Consider the following 17279-nt stretch of genomic DNA (forward strand, 5'->3'; position numbering starts at 1 on the left):
ATGTCTGAAAAAGTAAACCAGCTAATAATGTCTCTTTTTTCTTTCTTATTCAACTTACTAAGTCTCATTTTTGGCCCTATGTTAGAACTTTAGGCCTATAGTATTTTTCACGAAGGGTTTTGATAGAGCAAAAAGTGAGAAGTGGTTAAATTTTAGCTCAGAGAAAGATACTCCTGAATTGGTTCTTTAACTTATCTTTCTTTAAAGTTGAGCTATAATGTCATTTTGTTTGTAGATTCAAAGTTTATTAAGAATGTGCCATTGAGGGGCACCTGGGTAGCTCAGTCAATTGTGTCCTGTCTTCAGCTCAAGTCATGATCTCAGGGTCCTGGAGATGGAGCCCCACATTGGGCTCCCTGCTCAGTGGGGAGCCTGCTCCTCCCTCTGCCTCTCCTTCCGCTCATGCAAGCTCTCTCTCTCTCTCTCTCTCTCTCTCGCTCTCTCTCTCAAATAAAAAAAGAAAATCTTTAAAAAAAAAAAAAGAATGTGCCCTTTATGTGAAGATGTTGTTTTTTAACTAATCCACTGGTTAAGATACTCAATTATTTTTCTTCCATTAGCAACGAGTTTTAGAGTAAACCATCTACACCCTTTGACAAATTACTCTTGAAACCAATATCCAGATTTATAATCTAGTTCATTGGAGTTTGGGAATGTGGTCTAGAGCCATAAAGTATTTCTGCTTTTGTGTCAAACTGAATTATAGAAGTGCAGTTCAGACTTCTATTTTGGCTTCCCTGGTCTGGAGCCTTATATTCCAGAAACAGACTAGACGGCAATGCCCATTCCTGCAATTAACAGAAGCATACTTCACAAAGAATGAACTAGTTCTTGTTCAGACATTGCTTTCGGGTCTACAAATCAAACGTAACTTTTTAAAAGCTAAATAAGATTTCTGTTTCTGAATTGAAGCTTGCCAAATAAAAGGTTTTTTGTTTTTTGTTTTTGTTTTTTTGTTTTTTGTTTTTTGGGTTTTTTTGTTTTGTTTTGTTTTGTTTTGTTTTTTTGTTTTGTTTTGCTGGGAGGAAAAAGTAGAACTTCTGAGAATGCCTTTTCGGGATGCTGAAATTTTTGTGTTTCCCCTTGGAAAGTATAATAGAAATAGTATAAGCCTGGAGGGAATGAGGTTCTTGACAAGCAATGAAACAGCTGGAGGAAAAGGCTTAAGTTTAAAGAGAATGGGGAGAGAAAGAGCCCCAATGTTGATTCATAGATTAAAAATTACATGCATATGTTATACTGCCCCCCTGAGATCCTCTGAGCTCAAATAACTTAAATAGGTGGTATTACAGAGTTGGCTCTTAGCTCACCAAGGGAGGTTAGCTAAGAGTTACAACAGCGGAGTTAAGACTCCAGGAGCCAGATGGTCCCTTGCTCCCTGGTTATTGCATTTCTTTCATTGTGCTCTCAACAGTGCCCTAGTTGCCTGGAAGTTTATTGGGCCTTCCTAAGGTATGCTTGCTGCCAGAGACATAAAGCAGAAGTGAGCAGGCTCTTGCTTCTGTTCCTGATTATATCACACAGAAATGGGTCGATGGGGACGCGAGCCAAAGCTCTCTCTTTCCCCAGCCACAGAGGACTGCCTGGCATTAGCTCCTGTTGTCTCCCTTTCTGATGTTACTCTGTTCATTCTCAGCATCAACATCTTAGGGATGGAGCCACTAAGCACACCTTTTGACAATGAGTACTACAATGGACTCTGTGATCGAGTTCGGGATGGAAACACCTTGGTCTACTACCGCAGACCCTGGAACGTGGCTTCTCTGGTCTATGAAGTAAGTCTCTTCAGAACCAAACACATGGCTCAGCTTTTAGCTGAAAAGCCACTTCAATAAATTTAATGCTGAATAATGTGAAAAGTTCAGTAGAACGAGAACTTGATGCGAATATAAGATTGATTTAAAGAAAAAGAGGTATAGCTTCTGTCTCTTTAGAAAATATACGGTGGCCTACAATCAATCCTCAGTTATGTGCACTTACTGATCAGAGTTTTTTCAAATACCTAGTTGCCATAAAAAGAATCATCTAAGATTCTGATCAAACTAAAAATTAAATCAATGCTGATTTAAGTACTGGGTACACTGCTCAAGCTATTTAAGCTCTTTTTTTTTTTTTTTTTTTTTTTGCTAGCCTACCAATCCAAACCCATCTTTACGTTTGTTTTTTTCTTCAGGATTCCCCTTGGTTGACTCCTGGGAGTGGCTGTTTTCACTCACCTCAAACCCCTCTAGCTCTTGTTAAACTATTTCTTAAAAAGACTTTTACTTTATCCAATGCTACTGGAAACCTCACCACCTTCCTGAAAGTCACCTAAATTCTCTAGAACCATCCACTAACTGGACCCCTCCATTTAAAGGATTAATATTCATCGCCTTTAGAGAGATTTTCTTTGGTCTTAGCAAGATAAAATAAAGAATAATAATTAGCTTATTCTAAACCAGGAGCTACAATAATCTGTTTTTTTAATGGTCCCATTGGTGACCCATAAAGTTCACTCTATTCAGTTTTCACAAAGTTCTTTACCACTGTTGTCACACAACAGTTTCAAAAAAACATATACTTTTAAATAAATATGGTTAATAATTCTTTTATTTTTAACAATGTTGTAAAACAATCCCTACCCATTGTATCCTGAAGCGATCATGCTCACCCATGAATACTAAAGACTTTAAAGTCTGGGCTATTTGGCTGGTACTTCTTTCACATGTGTCTGTATCATACAGTTTTCCTGTCTCTGTCACTGTGACAAGCCTCTTAGCTTCTCCATAGAGGTAGGAATGGCTGTGAGTGACACAAGGTGGTCAGGAATGGGGACCTCGCCTGGGCTGATCTTAAAGCTACATTAGGAGAGTAAATACACTGTTGTCTCTTATTTACAATCTGAAAACAGATGGGTTTCTGTACTCAGTGTTCCGGATCTTACAAAGGTGATGTGTTGCTTACCCGTATATTACCTACACCCCCCAGGGGAGTCGGGAACAGCATTTCATAACCAAACGCATTAATTAATATTTCTGTAGTGAAACCACTGAAGTTCAGACAAAGTGGGAGAAATGAAGACTATAGTGACTTTTTATCAGTTCAGATAGGAAAAATGCCTCCAAATGAGTTTTGGCACCAAGCTTATAAAAAAGCAGAGAGGGATTGTAGACCTGGATATCTGGCCAGTGTTAACTGAGGAGTACTGATGGAGTTGCCTGGGGGCCTGCTAAAGTCCCCAAATCACCTTCTTGGTGCTACCACTGCTGGTGCTCCCCCCACTCTAATGCGTTATGGTCTTGGGGAGAAGCCAAATTTGTTTCTACCATACATAAAAGAATATAAGCTTATTGAATGGAAATCCCTATTGTGATTTCTTAGAATTTCTTCCTGCACCTTCTAATACCCAATAGAACATTTTACCTTCTCTTTCATGTATTTTATTATAGTAACTATAAGCAAAAAATGCATTTTATACTTCCTGATGGCCTGTTATACTAATATTCAACCCAGTATATGTGTACATATGATGCTCAACACATTTTTATTGAATTAATTAATTTTTTTAATCCTATCTTACTTACTCATTGACAGTAATTTCCTGTCTTTTATATTTTGAAAGGATTCTACTGAGCTATCAGTATATGAGGAATATTTCTTAATAATGACATCTGACTCTAACAGATTCACACTCCCTCAATACCCCTTATCTCAAATGCGGCTCTGGTTCTCTGGCTCTCCAGAACAAACTACATAGGTTAGAATCCCAGTTGTGCCCCTAAGCAGCAGGGAGATCTCAGGAAAATTATTTATCCTCATCATGCCTTAGTCCCTCATCTGTAAAATAGAAATGATGATGCATATCTTGTAAAGATAAATGAGTCTAAAACATCCAAGAAGTTACCGGCACGTAGTAAACATTCAGTAAATATCTGCTATCCCTCTTTTTTTAAAGAATATAATTAGTAAAAGATTTAGCTACAATTAAACATGTAATTAGCAGTCACATTACAGGTCAAGGTTTACTGCCTACTTTATAGGTCAGAAGTAATAACTAAGAATCACTGAAGCCTGCAATCACAGGATAAAAACAGTGATGGTGACATGTACAAATCAGTTCCTTTCCCCTTGTTTTTCTTTGGTCTTCTCCACTTTTGTTCTTGAAAGCAACAATTTGTAAATCAGGTTTCAGGTTTTTGTTATAATTTTTTTTAAACCTGGGTCACCATGAATATGTAAGATTTAAGAGGTCAACAAAGAATTGTAAAATGCACCTGGATTCTAATCCTCCTTTCCACACCAAATCCAGCCAAAATCCTGGGTGACTTTTATATTCTGTGGACTGCAAATCACTTCTTGTTGCTTCTTCACTTCCTGTGTCTGTTCTACTAGAGCCACTCACATCTGGAACCACATCTTTAGCCTGTGTTCACCAGAACTTTGCTGCCTCGGGAATCTGAACATTGGGAAACCCAACATTTAACCCTTTGCTTCACTGCAACGGACCCATCTTTCAGCTCTCAGTCTCATTTATGACCACAACCCTACTCTTGGTCCCCATCGAAACCCAGTTCTTTGACATCATTTTCCTCCCAGTCTATTTTGCTCTTCCTGCCTTCAATCCTTCCCTCTAATCAATCCAGATCCATTTGACCACTCTTTTTTTTTTAATTTATTTTTTTATTGGTGTTCAATTTACTAACAAACACCCAGTGCCCGTCACCCATTCACTCCCACCCCCCGCCCTCTTCCCCTTCTACCACCCCTAGTTCGTTTCCCGGAGTTAGCAGTCTTTACGTTCTGTCTCCCTTTCTGATATTTCCCACACATTTCTTCCCCCTTCCCTTATTTTCCCTTTCACTATTATTTATATTCCCCAAATGAATGAGAACATATAATGTTTGTCCTTCTCCGACTGACTTACTTCACTCAGCATAATACCCTCCAGTTCCATCCACGTTGAAGCAAATGGTGGGTATTTGTCATTTCTAATAGCTGAGTAATATTCCATTGTATACATAAACCACATCTTCTTTATCCATTCATCTTTCGTTGGACACCGAGGCTCCTTCCACAGTTTGGCTATCGTGGCCATTGCTGCTAGAAACATCGGGGTGCAGGTGTCCCGGCGTTTCATTGCATTTGTATCTTTGGGGTAAATCCCCAGCAGTGCAATTGCTGGGTCGTAGGGCAGGTATATTTTTAACTGTTTGAGGAACCTCCACACAGTTTTCCAGAGTGGCTGCACCAGTTCACATTCCCACCAACAGTGTATGAGGGTTCCCTTTTCTCCGCATCCTCTCCAACATTTGTGGTTTCCTGCCTTGTTAATTTTCCCCATTCTCACTGGTGTGAGGTGGTATCTCATTGTAGTTTTGATTTGTATTTCCCTGATGGCAAGTGATGCAGAGCATTTTCTCATGTGCATGCTGGCCATGTCTATGTCTTCCTCTGTGAGATTTCTGTTCATGTCTTTTGCCCATTTCATGATTGGATTGTTTGTTTCTTTGGTGTTGAGTTTAATAAGTTCTTTATAGATCTTGGAAACTAGCCCTTTATCTGATAGGTCATTTGCAAATATCTTCTCCCATTCTGTAGGTTGTCTTTGAGTTTTGTTGACTGTATCCTTTGCTGTGCAAAAGCTTCTTATCTTGATGAAGTCCCAATAGTTCATTTTTGCTTTTGTTTCTTTTGCCTTCGTGGATGTATCTTGCAAGAAGTTACTGTGGCCGAGTTCAAAAAGGGGTGTTGCCTGTGTTCTCCTCTAGGATTCTGATGGATTCTTGTCTCACATTTAGATCTTTCATCCATTTTGAGTTTATCTTTTTGTATGGTGAAAGAGAGTGGTCTAGTTTCATTCTTCTGCATGTGGATGTCCAATTTTCCCAGCACCATTTATTGAAGAGACTGTCTTTCTTCCAATGGATAGTCTTTCCTCCTTTATCGAATATTAGTTGCCCATAAAGTTCAGGGTCCACTTCTGGATTCTCTATTCTGTTCCACTGATCTATGTGTCTGTTTTTGTGCCAGTACCACACTGTCTTGATGACCACAGCTTTGTAGTACAACCTGAAATCTGGCATTGTGATGCCCCCAGATATGGTTTTCTTTTTTAAAATTCCCCTGGCTATTCGGGGTCTTTTCTGATTCCACACAAATCTTAAAACAATTTGTTCTAACTCTCTGAAGAAAGTCCATGGTATTTTGATAGGGATTGCATTAAACGTGTATATTGCCCTGGGTAACATTGACATTTTCACAATATTAATTCTGCCAGTCCATGAGCATGGAATATTTTTCCATCTCTTTGTGTCTTCCTCAATTTCTTTCAGAAGTGTTCTATAGTTTTGAGGGTATAGATCCTTTACATCTTTGGTGAGGTTTATTCCTAGGTATCTTATGCTTTTGGGTGCAATTGTAAATGGGATTGACTCCTTAATTTCTCTTTCTTCAGTCTCATTGTTAGTGTATAGAAATGCCACTGACTTCTGGGCATTGATTTTGTATCCTGCCACGCTACCGAATTGCTGTATGAGTTCTAGCAATCTTGGGGTGGAGACTTTTGGGTTTTCTATGTAGAGTATCATGTCATCGGCGAAGAGGGAGAGTTTGACTTCTTTGCCAATTTGAATGCCTTTAATGTCTTTTTGTTGTCTGATTGCTGAGGCTAGGACTTGCAGTACTATGTTGAACAGCAGTGGTGAGAGTGGACATCCCTGTCTTGTTCCTGATCTTAGGGGAAAGGCTCCTAGTGCTTCCCCATTGAGAATGATATTTGCTGTGGGCTTTTCATAGATGGCTTTTAAGATGTTGAGGAATGTTCCCTCTATCCCTACACTCTGAAGAGTTTTGATCAGGAATGGATGCTGTATTTTGTCAAATGCTTTCTCTGCATCCAATGAGAGGATCATATGGTTCTTGGTTTTTCTCTTGCTGATATGATGAATCACATTGATTGTTTTACGGGTGTTGAACCAGCCTTGTGTCCCAGGGATAAATCCTACTTGGTCATGGTGAATAATTTTCTTAATGTACTGTTGGATCCTATTGGCCAGTATCTTGTTGAGAATTTTTGCATCCATGTTCATCAGGGATATTGGTCTGTAATTCTCCTTTTTGGCGGGGTCTTTGTCTGGCTTTGGAATTAAGGTGATGCTGGCTTCATAGAACGAATTTGGAAGTACTCCATCTCTTTCTATCTTTCCAAACAGCTTTAGGAGAATAGGTATGGTTTCTTCTTTAAACGTTTGATAAAATTCCCCTGGGAAGCCATCTGGCCCTGGACTCTTGTGTCTTGGGAGGTTTTTGATGACTGCTTCAATTTCCTCCCTGGTTATTGGCCTGTTCATTTGACCACTCTTGATAATATTATCAATGTCACTGCCTTCTGTTCCTTCTATAATCCAGAAAAACTCCAACTTTAGATGAACCCGAAACCTCTCTTGTAAACTTGTGCAGTTTAGAGAGAGTCATGTTGATCTAAGAATGGGTGGCATTATAGCTTCCCCCAGGGCCTCCACACAGCTCAGCAGGTCCACACCTCCCCCCTAGCTGCAGGACTACCCATTCATCCTGCCAGGTTGGTTTAAAACTTCCAGCAACCCTCTCAAGCTCTTCATCTGAGTGTTCTGACCTTGAGCTCAATAGATGGCCTTAACTTCAACTTGACAGAGAATACTCAAGCCTAGATAAGAATTTTCTAGTTTTTTCTTCTAAGTTATACTCGTGTGCAAACTTACCTGCCACTCAGTCCACCCTTAACATCCTTCTTTTCTGTTTCGGTTGAAAGTGTGTCTTTCCAGACTCTGAATTTCATACCAAGTACCTTGCTAGCTATCCTCTTAAGCCTTCTGTCTGTTCTATTAGAACATTCTCCTCTTCCACCCTACCCTTCCACCCTACCCATATATAAATATTTCAAGACTCTCATTTACAAAACACAAACACAAGAAGGAAATGCCCATCTTCACATACTCTTATCTACATTTGTAGTCTCAATTTTTGCACTTCCCATGAATTCTCTAACTATATTAGTTTGCTAGGGCTGCCATAACAAAGTATCATAGAGTGGATAGTTCCAACAACAGAAGTTTGTTTTCTCACAATTTGAGAGGCTAGAAGTCTGAGATCGAGGTGTCTGCAGGGTTGGTTTCTTCTGAGGCCTCTCTCCTTGGCTTGTAGATGCCATTTTTCCTGTACCTCCATAGCCTTTTCCCTCTGGTCTGTCTGCATTCTAATCTCCTCTTTTTATAAAGGCACCAGTCATATTGAGTTCGAGCCCACTTTAATGACCTCATCTTAACTTAATTAGCTCTTTAATGATTATATCTCCAAATACAGTCACATTCTGTAGTAGCTGGGCTCTGGACTTACGCGGGTGGGAGGGGGAGTGGACACAGTACAGCTCACAACACCAAATCTCTATTACTTTCTTACCCAGACTCCTTTTGCCAAAGTCCATCTTGAAGTTACTTTTTTTTAGCTCCCTTTACTTAGCACAGCCCTTAAATATAAGTCTCACCAGAGTTCCTACTTTGCCTTATTTCTCTGGTCTCTGTCTACATATTCTCCTTGGGTTGATTTTTTCCCCTCCTGTGGCTTTAATTTTCACCTCTAACCTGATGATTTGCAAATACTGTATTTCTGGTCTCTCTCTGAACTAGATACCTATGTAGCTAGTCATCTGCAGTCGTCACACAGTTAACATACCCAAAGCTGATATCCACTCTTTGACCCAGTTCCCTGATTTTCACTCTTGAATTCTTCACTTAGATGGATACAATGAAATAATATCTTCCTAATCAACAAATTCAGAATCTGAGAATCATTCTAAAGACTTCCTCTACAGATGCATGTCCCTCAAAGTCTTCAATAGCCAATCAATGTCCTAGTTCCATTATTTCATAATGTCTGCTAAATCTGTCTTCTCTTCTCCATTCCCACTGCCATGGCCATGGCCTTAGGCCCCTGTAGTTTCTCAGCTGGGCTGCTATGAGAGTCTCCCCATCAGCTTAAGACCTCTAGTTTTGCTCAGTTTCAATTCATTCCACACACATCAGTATGAAGATAAATGATAAATCTGATCTTCTCACTTTGCTGCTTAAATATAGTGAGTGTTTCCCTGTAGCTAGCAGGATAATCAATCTCTGTGGTAGGGAGAAAAAGGTCACTGCTGACCTGGCTTTTGATTACCACTCCTTCTTTCTCCTCTGAATTCTTTTTTTTTTTAAGATTTTATTTATTTATTCATGAGACACACACAGAGAGAGAGAGAGAGAGAGAGAGAGAGAGAGGCAGAGACACAGGCAGAGGAAGAAGCAGGCTCCATGCAGGGAGCCTGACGTGGGACTTGATCCCAGGTCTCTAGCATCAGGCCCTGGGCTGAAGGCGGCGCTAAACCGCTGAGCCACCCAGGCTGCCCTCTCTGAATTCTGTTGATTAGATGTTTCACTTGATAACTAATGCAATAGCCTCTGTTTTCCTTTCTGCTCTAGCATTTATTTTCCTGCATCATGTATACCCTAAGTCAAGTTTCTAGTCATTTTATTTACTATGGAATCCTGAGGAACTAACATTGTATTCTTTGCTTAAAAAATGATTACTGAATTTTTTTTGATTACTGAATTAATAAATAAATGCATGCAGTATATTAACAATCTTTTCTTCACTTTTTTCAAGATTTATTTGTTTATTTGAGAGAGAAAAGAGAGTAAGCTAGGGGAGGGGCAGAGGAAGAGAGAGAGAGAATCTCAAGCAAACTCTGGGCTGAGTGTGGAGCTGGGCATAGGGCTCCGTCCCACGACCTTGAGATCAAGACCCAAGCTGAAATCAGGAGTTGGCTACTTAACCAACTGTGCTACCCAGGCACCCCAACAATCTTTTCTTTAAAAGCTAGTGCTTTTAATGAAGGCAAGAGCCCATAATCAAGTAAACATTTAATTGGAATTGCCATTGAAGTTGACACAAAACAGAAAACAGAGGCTTTTTTGTTGCTGTTCAGAAAACAGAGGCTTCATGTTCATGTTCAGAAAACATGAACTGTACTTTCTACTGGCAACCTGAATCCATTTAGAAACCCTGGCAGTGCATAGCTCAGGTTTATTATACATATGCTGGTTTGTTTGTTGTATGTTTCCAAGGAACAATAAGACTGATTGTGTAGAAACTGCTATTTTGAAGAGAACTATGGTCTATGATGAACTAATATGAATTCAAATTTGGAGTCACAGGCAGAAATCAAATAATGAAGGTGCTCATATGCCACATTAAGTAATTTGGGCATGATCCTGAGCATGAGAAGGGAGCCGCTGAGTACAGCAGCATGGTCAGAGTTTCATCTTAAAGCTTTGTGTTTTGTAGATATGAATTCCAAAAGGACAAGACCAGAGAGGTAACAACAGAAGGAGGCTATTTCATGGTCCAAGAAGGAAATGATAAAAGACTAAACTGTGTCTGTAATAGAAACTAAAAAGAAGAAATTAAATCCAGCATATTTAAGAAGAGCTCATTAATGAATTGGTGACAGTATAGCATATGGTCAGTTAGCCAGTTCTGAATTAAGAACCTCTGAGTTTAAATTCTGATAAGTTCCCCCCACTTATCATCCATGAGACTTTAGGCAACTTATTTAGCTTTCTGAATTTCAGTTTCTTATCATAGAGTGGGGTGGTAATAATACCTACTTCTTAAGATTTTGAAAAGGTTAAATGTGTTAATAAATACAAAGTGCTTAGAAGAATGTCTAGCCATGACAACTCACCATGGATATAAAATATGGAGACAGAAAGTTAAAGGACACCCCCACTGGATGATAGTCCATCAAAAAAGACCTGGGAAGTCGGGTCAAATCTGCCCAAAAAAAGAGTTAAAGTCAGTGCCAAGAGGAAGGCAATGATTTGAATTTTGATAATTTCGAGTGTGAGGGTCTGTGTGACATATAGATGGAGTTATCCTGTGCAGAGTACATTATACAAATGTGAGGGGAGAGAGAACTATCTGAATTGGAGGCAGAAACTCAGGATCATCAGCATATAGATGATCATTAAAATCTTAAGAGTGCTTGAGATCACCCAGCAAGTTCAAAATGAGAGAGAAAGGAACATTAGAGAATGAAGTCCTAGAGCCACTAACATTTAAGATACAAGTACAGAAAATTATCTTGAAGATAATATAATGGAGAAAAACCATATTTGTTACCTATTGCTAAGTTGCAAATTACCCCGAAGTTTAGTAGCTAAAGGGTTGGGAATGTGGGGGTGGCTTCACTAGGTACCTTGGCTGAGGATGGTTCATGGGATGCCCATCACTCTGCTCTTTTCTGGGTTTCTTTGCTCAATTAGTGAGATATGGTTTTAATAATCGTAATAAGTCATATATGGTTTTATTGTCTGTCTGTACAAAGCCTCAGTTGCATCTTTAACAGTTTCCCTCTTTACATTCTATTTTCCAGTTGCTCTCCCACCTCTCTCCCTTTCAATTTGAACTCTGAAATTATTGGTTGTATTCTTATTCTATCTCCTCCACTCCTAGTTCCAGAAATAATATTTCTTCCTTTTCAAAAAGCATCAGTTGGTTAAACCTTTAAACAGGAGATCTTGAACTGACCCTATAAAATGCATGACTTTCTGGAACAAGCCAGCCCCTTTGCTCCCTCTCTGTCATTGCAACTTTTCCATGTCTGTTTATCTTGGTTTTCATAAAGAAACTTGCTTCTATCCTTGCATCATCCTTCTTTCTATAATCTTACCCCCTGGCCTCTCTTCAAAGATTTTTGCTCTTTCTTCAAGATGATTCCCAATATTGGTCCATCTCTGACTGTCATTGAGCTCGGACCTCTTTTAGGAGTGACCCCACCTTCACTGTTTCAGACTCTACTCACGACTGGCATCCTAGTAAGTCACACAGGACCACTCAGCAGCATGCTAGCTGATACTCCGCCCAATATACTCTTACACCTGCAAGCAATCCTCCACACTGCTAAGTTGACTTTTGCCAGTGCCTGTTTCTTCCTAGCCATGTCAGGAATAAGTGCAGGTGCCTACAAATTACACCACCCCTCTCCTGTCGCTGATTAGCACACAGTAAGGTAAGAAGAGCTTAGCCTTCCAGGAGAGTTAGGGAGTAGTCTCCTGGTGCCGTTTCGCTCAGCTCTGGCACTTCTCAGCATTGAAGACTGAGTAGAATTGCCTCCAGTATGCAGGCCGGTTCTAACAGAACACCTGGAGGTCAGCAACAAGGGAGTCATGGTCCACAACTGGGAAGAGTAGAGGCTTGTCTTGGCAGTGCTCCACAGGAAGCCAGAGCAAACCAGACAGGCCCAGGACTGGCAGGTGCCATGACAGGAAACCCCTGACCAAATTAGGAAGAAAAAACGCAAAGCCCTGCTTCCTGCTCCAGTAAACATTCAGCCCCCTTGTTAAGGACCATCAGTACAAGATGGAAACCCAACCCCCAGGGTGCACAGCTCTCTCTCAAGCTCATTGGCTCTCCCATCCTGAGACTGTATTTTTTGCTTTAATGAACTTTCCCATTTGTGACGCTCTCCACTGTGTTGAGTGTCTGTCCTCGAGTTCTTTCCCAAGATCAAGAACATTCAGGGACTCATTCCGGATGGGCTGGGCTGAGGCCCTAGAGCCCAGGGTCTCCCCAGCCACTAGCTTTAGATCTCAAGGCAACAGAAATCCTATTCATTTTTCAAGGCCAACTTCAAGGCAACCTTTTCCATGAGCCCTTTATTTTACTAGTCAGAATTTGTCAAGCCCTCTTTGGCAGGGTAGCATAAGAATTAACAGCTCAGCCCTGGAATCAGACTTTCTGGATTTCAATGCTAGCTGTGTGATTTTGGGCAAGTTTCAAAACCTGTGTTTTCTTATTGGTAAAATGGGGGATAATTGCAGAAATTATCTTAAAGGTAAGAAATTAAATGAATTAATAGAATTAAATTAAATGCTATGTAAACCACTTTCAACAGCCCCCCGCAAGAGTAAGCACTCAACAAATATGAGTTATTATTATTAGCTATATTGGACCTGCCTATTAAATTTAATAAATTTTTGTAGGCATCTACTCTGTGTCAGGCACTTTCCTAAGTGGTGAGGCTATAGTGGTGTGTGGAGAAGACAGACATGTTCCCTGACTTCTTGGATCTTGCCATCGAAAAGTCTATTAAATAAGCAATCATAAAAGAAAACGTTTGTCATTTCATTTTATTTCTTTTTTAGATTTTTTTGAGAGAGAAAGAGAGCACACAGAGGGAAAGGGAAGAGGGAGAGGAGAGAGAGTCTTAAGTGGACCCCACTGAGTGCAGAGCCCAACACGGGGCTTGATCTCAAGACCCTGAGATCATGACCTAAGCCAAATCAAGAGTTGGATGCATAACCAACTGCACCACCCAGCCACTCTGCATTTTTTTTTTTTTTTAAGAAACATGAGTCCTTATAGAAAATGGATTTGCTAGTCTGTGGGATTAGGAAAGACCTCACCCTGATGAAGAAGTGATGTTTAAACTAAGACTATAAAGAGGAGTAGGAATTAACCAGGTCAAGCCATATAGTGCGTATATATGAGAGAATGTGTATGTGTTTGGTTTATGGGGGGGGAGGGGGTAGATGTCAGAGAACATTACAGAAAGTAAAAGCAATATAAAAGGGTCCTGTGGTGGGAAGGAGCATGGGCTGTGGAAATTTAAAAAAAAAATGTGTCTAAAGGGCTGGAGTACAATCATGGAGAGATTAACTTGGAATAAGTCTAGTTTAGACTTTATCCTAAAGGCAGTGGGAAGACCGATTTTAAGCAGGGAAGTGATGTGGTCAGGTTACTCAGTCCCTTTATACTGAGCACTTTTCCCAGCATGCCTTGCTTGAACGAAAATTATACACATTTTAGTCATTCCCATCAATGATAACTTTAGCTTCCCTGTCTGAATCCATTCGGCTGATACAACAAAATATCAGAGGCAGGGTAGCTTAGAAAAAACAGAGATTTATTTCTCACAATTCTGAAGATGAGGACATCAGAAGTTCTGGAAGTCCGACATCAGAGTGCTAGTCTAGTTGAGTTAGGGAGGGCTGGCCTTCTTTAGGACTATGGACTTTTTGCATCCTCAGAAGGTGGGAGGGACTAGGGAGCTCTGTGGGGTCACTTTTATGGCAGCAATAATCTCATTCACGAAGGCTCCTCCCAAAGGAGCCCCCTCCTACCATTGCATTGGGCATTAGGATTTTAACATATGGATTTTGTGGAGGTACAGAAACATTCAGACATAGGCTTCCCTGTGTGGAACAGTCCCCACAGAATGCTGTGGCATCTAACTTGTGCTGCTGACTGAAGAGATGAACTTCTCCTTCTCAGACAGGAGTTACAAGTTATTGCAGAGGATCACTGGAAAGAGAGTTTAATTGCTGAGATTAACAAGCCTCCCACTGATACCTGACAATTGTCAAGTTGGCAAAGAATTTTTAGTTGAAAGTTTTAATTTTTAACTAGATTGTTTAGTTCAGTGGGGTTTTTTTCCATGCAAAAATGAATGTGGCAAAAAAAAATCAAAAAGTCTGAAAATCACAAAAGATTATTCAAGGAAATATAAGCCTGTTCCCACTAGAGATTTCCGTTTCACAGTTCCCCCTCTCAAGGGCAAACACTCTATGCTTTGTCGATTTTTCCAGTAAGTTTCTGTGCTGGTAAAAACCTTTCTTCACTTGCTTGCTTTCCTATTCTTTTTTTTTTTTCTTCATTTTTTTTGTTTTTTTATTATGTATGTATGTATTAATAGACAGGAGAGTGTAAGGATTGAGTGCAGAGCTCAAGTCTTAACCTTTTTGCTTAAATTAATTAACATGTGTAAAATATTCAAAGTAGTGCTGCCCCAGAAGCCTTCAGTCAGGGTTGGCTTTATCATTTCTTCCTTTTCTTTTTTACACAAATGGCAGTATATTGTGCATCTGTTATGCAAATTGCTCTTTAAATATTAACATATTAATATTGGAAAGCTTGCTATGTTCTAAGCCCTTCATATGCATTATCTCATTGCATTATCTTGGAACAGGCTTTGGACTATGTATGGTGATCATCTCTTTTTCACAGACTAGGAATCAGACTCTCAGAGAGATTACTGTGTCCTGTCTTCAGAGTCATGGACTCTATATCAGAGCCCAGCAATGTCACTTCATTGTTTCACTCTTAACTCCCTTGCTCAAATACCTTTCAAATAATTGCTTGATTTTTCTTTTATTCTGTGTTTATTTAGGGTGGTTTTTTGTATGTGGATTTTAACAGCATTTCATCATTCTCTTTTAGACCAAAGCCGATAAAAATTTCAGAACTGAATATTATGAAGAACAGATAGAGTCATTCAAAAAAATTGTCCAAGAGAAGACATCAAATTTTAAAGCAGATATAGCTTTAAAACTCACACCTACTGAAGCAATTGAAAAGTGTAAAATTAACCCTGAAGGAGAAGACTCCCCCAGAGACTCCTCTATAAATGCTGAGAGTAAATTTCAATTTACATATTCCAAAAATGAAATTTACCAACTATTCTTGACACATTCTTCTAAGAAGGTAAGGCCAAACACTTAATATAAAGGATATAATGGGATATTTTTCGAACTAACCAAACCGCCTCTTCTAAGTGTTTGGAACAGATAGAGTTTATTGGAGAGAGAGAGAAAAAAAATAATACTCAATAAATCCTCAAATATGTAGCTAGAAGTTCAGGGAGAAGGATGCTAACTGGAGAAGAGCCCTGTGGGATCTGCAGCAATATAAGTGGGTGAGATGTTTGGTGTTAATGGACAGAGAACAAGTGTATCAAGAACTCAGAGCGTGTTTTTGGACTGGGATTGTGGTAATAGGCTGTTCAATTTGTACCATCTTCCGAATCACAATGAAGAATCATACAGAGGAATTTTGGTAATTCATTGCAATGCCTTACGCTTACTTACTGTAAAGTGTCTCTAAAGTAATGATGCCATGAAATTGTACACATTGCATATGAAATTGGTCTGCTTACTTTGTAATCATACCTTTAAGGCTTTGAAAATGTATGTTTTTTTGATATTTAATCCAGATTTAGAATTTTGTTTCATCTCCTTTGAAAAATAGAAAATACTTTCTCTAATCAGTATGATCCTTATAAAATGTTCATTCTTCCTTTTCTGATGACATGATCACCTGTTTAGATACCTTCTCCTCCTTTAAAAATAATAATAATTCACTCTTCGTACTGATGTTATTCCTATTCATATAATTGTTTTGTATGGCTCTGTACTGTGTCTGTTTATTAATATGCATACCCATCTTTCAAAGTATGCGGCTGAAAAACTCTTTAAATCACACAACAAATATTTAATGTGGATTTCTTATGTGGCCAGGGGCTGTTCCAGGGGCTTACAATACATTTGTGAATCAAACTAAAAAAGACTCCTGTCCTCATGGAGCTGAAAGTTCAGCAGGGAGAGATAGACAAAATAAATGTAACAGCAAAAAAAAAAAAAAAAAAAAAAAAAACCAAGCTATATATTGTTTGGAAAGTGATAAGTGCTGTGGAATAAACCAAAAAGTAGAATAACACAAGGGAAATCAGGAGTGCTAGGCAAAGGCAAATGGTAGTGTTAAAAAGAAAGCTCAGGGTAGACTTTTCTAAGGAAATGATGTCTGAGTGAAGATTGAAGGAGAGGAAATAGCCAAATAGTCATATTTGCACCCAGCAAAAGGAACTGTTAGAGACAGGTTTTTAAGGTGAGAACATATCTCTGCCCATTTGGGCCAAAGTGAACCAGAAGGAGAATGGGTTAAAAAGGTTACCCTGAACAGATCATGAAGAGCCTCATAGCCTGTTCTAAGAGTTTAGCTTTCTCTCTGAGTGACATGGGAAGTCACTACAACCTTTTAAATGAAGATTGACATACTCTAATATGTCTTACATGAGAAGAAATTATGAGAGGTAAGAGCAAAAGCAAGAAGGTTTGTTTAAAACTACTGCAGAAATCCAGGTATGTGAAGATGAATAGGCCAGGTATAGAGTCAAGCATAGATGCTAAGGTGTTTTGACCTGAGCAACTGGAAGAATAGAGTTGCTACCAACTGAGATAGAGAAAACTTTAGGTAGAACAGGTTGAGAGAAGAAAAGCAGTAGTTATATTTTAGTTAGATTAAGTTCCAGATGTCTGTTAGACGTTCATTTGGAAAAGTTAAGTAGGAAATTGGTGTTCTAAGTCTGGAGTTTGGGAAAAAGTTCTGGGATTGAGCTATCAGTTTGGGAGTTGTTCATATGTAGATGGTGTTTACAGTCACAGGATTTA

The 17279-nt window shown here is 39.3% G+C and overlaps 1 protein-coding gene across 1 annotated transcript in view; it reads left to right on the forward strand.

The window, feature by feature from the left end:
* C9 (complement C9) overlaps positions 1 to 17279 on the forward strand; it is a 59811-nt gene that overhangs the window by 20702 nt on the left and 21830 nt on the right. Inside the window, exons 5-6 of the mRNA XM_038535265.1 lie at positions 1637 to 1775; positions 15274 to 15537. Of these exons, the coding sequence (XP_038391193.1) occupies positions 1637 to 1775; positions 15274 to 15537 (403 nt within the window). The remainder of the gene's footprint in view (positions 1 to 1636; positions 1776 to 15273; positions 15538 to 17279) is intronic.

The sequence above is a fragment of the Canis lupus genome, chromosome 4 (genome assembly GCF_011100685.1).
Source record: "Canis lupus familiaris isolate Mischka breed German Shepherd chromosome 4, alternate assembly UU_Cfam_GSD_1.0, whole genome shotgun sequence".
Classification (NCBI taxonomy): Eukaryota; Metazoa; Chordata; class Mammalia; order Carnivora; family Canidae; genus Canis; species Canis lupus.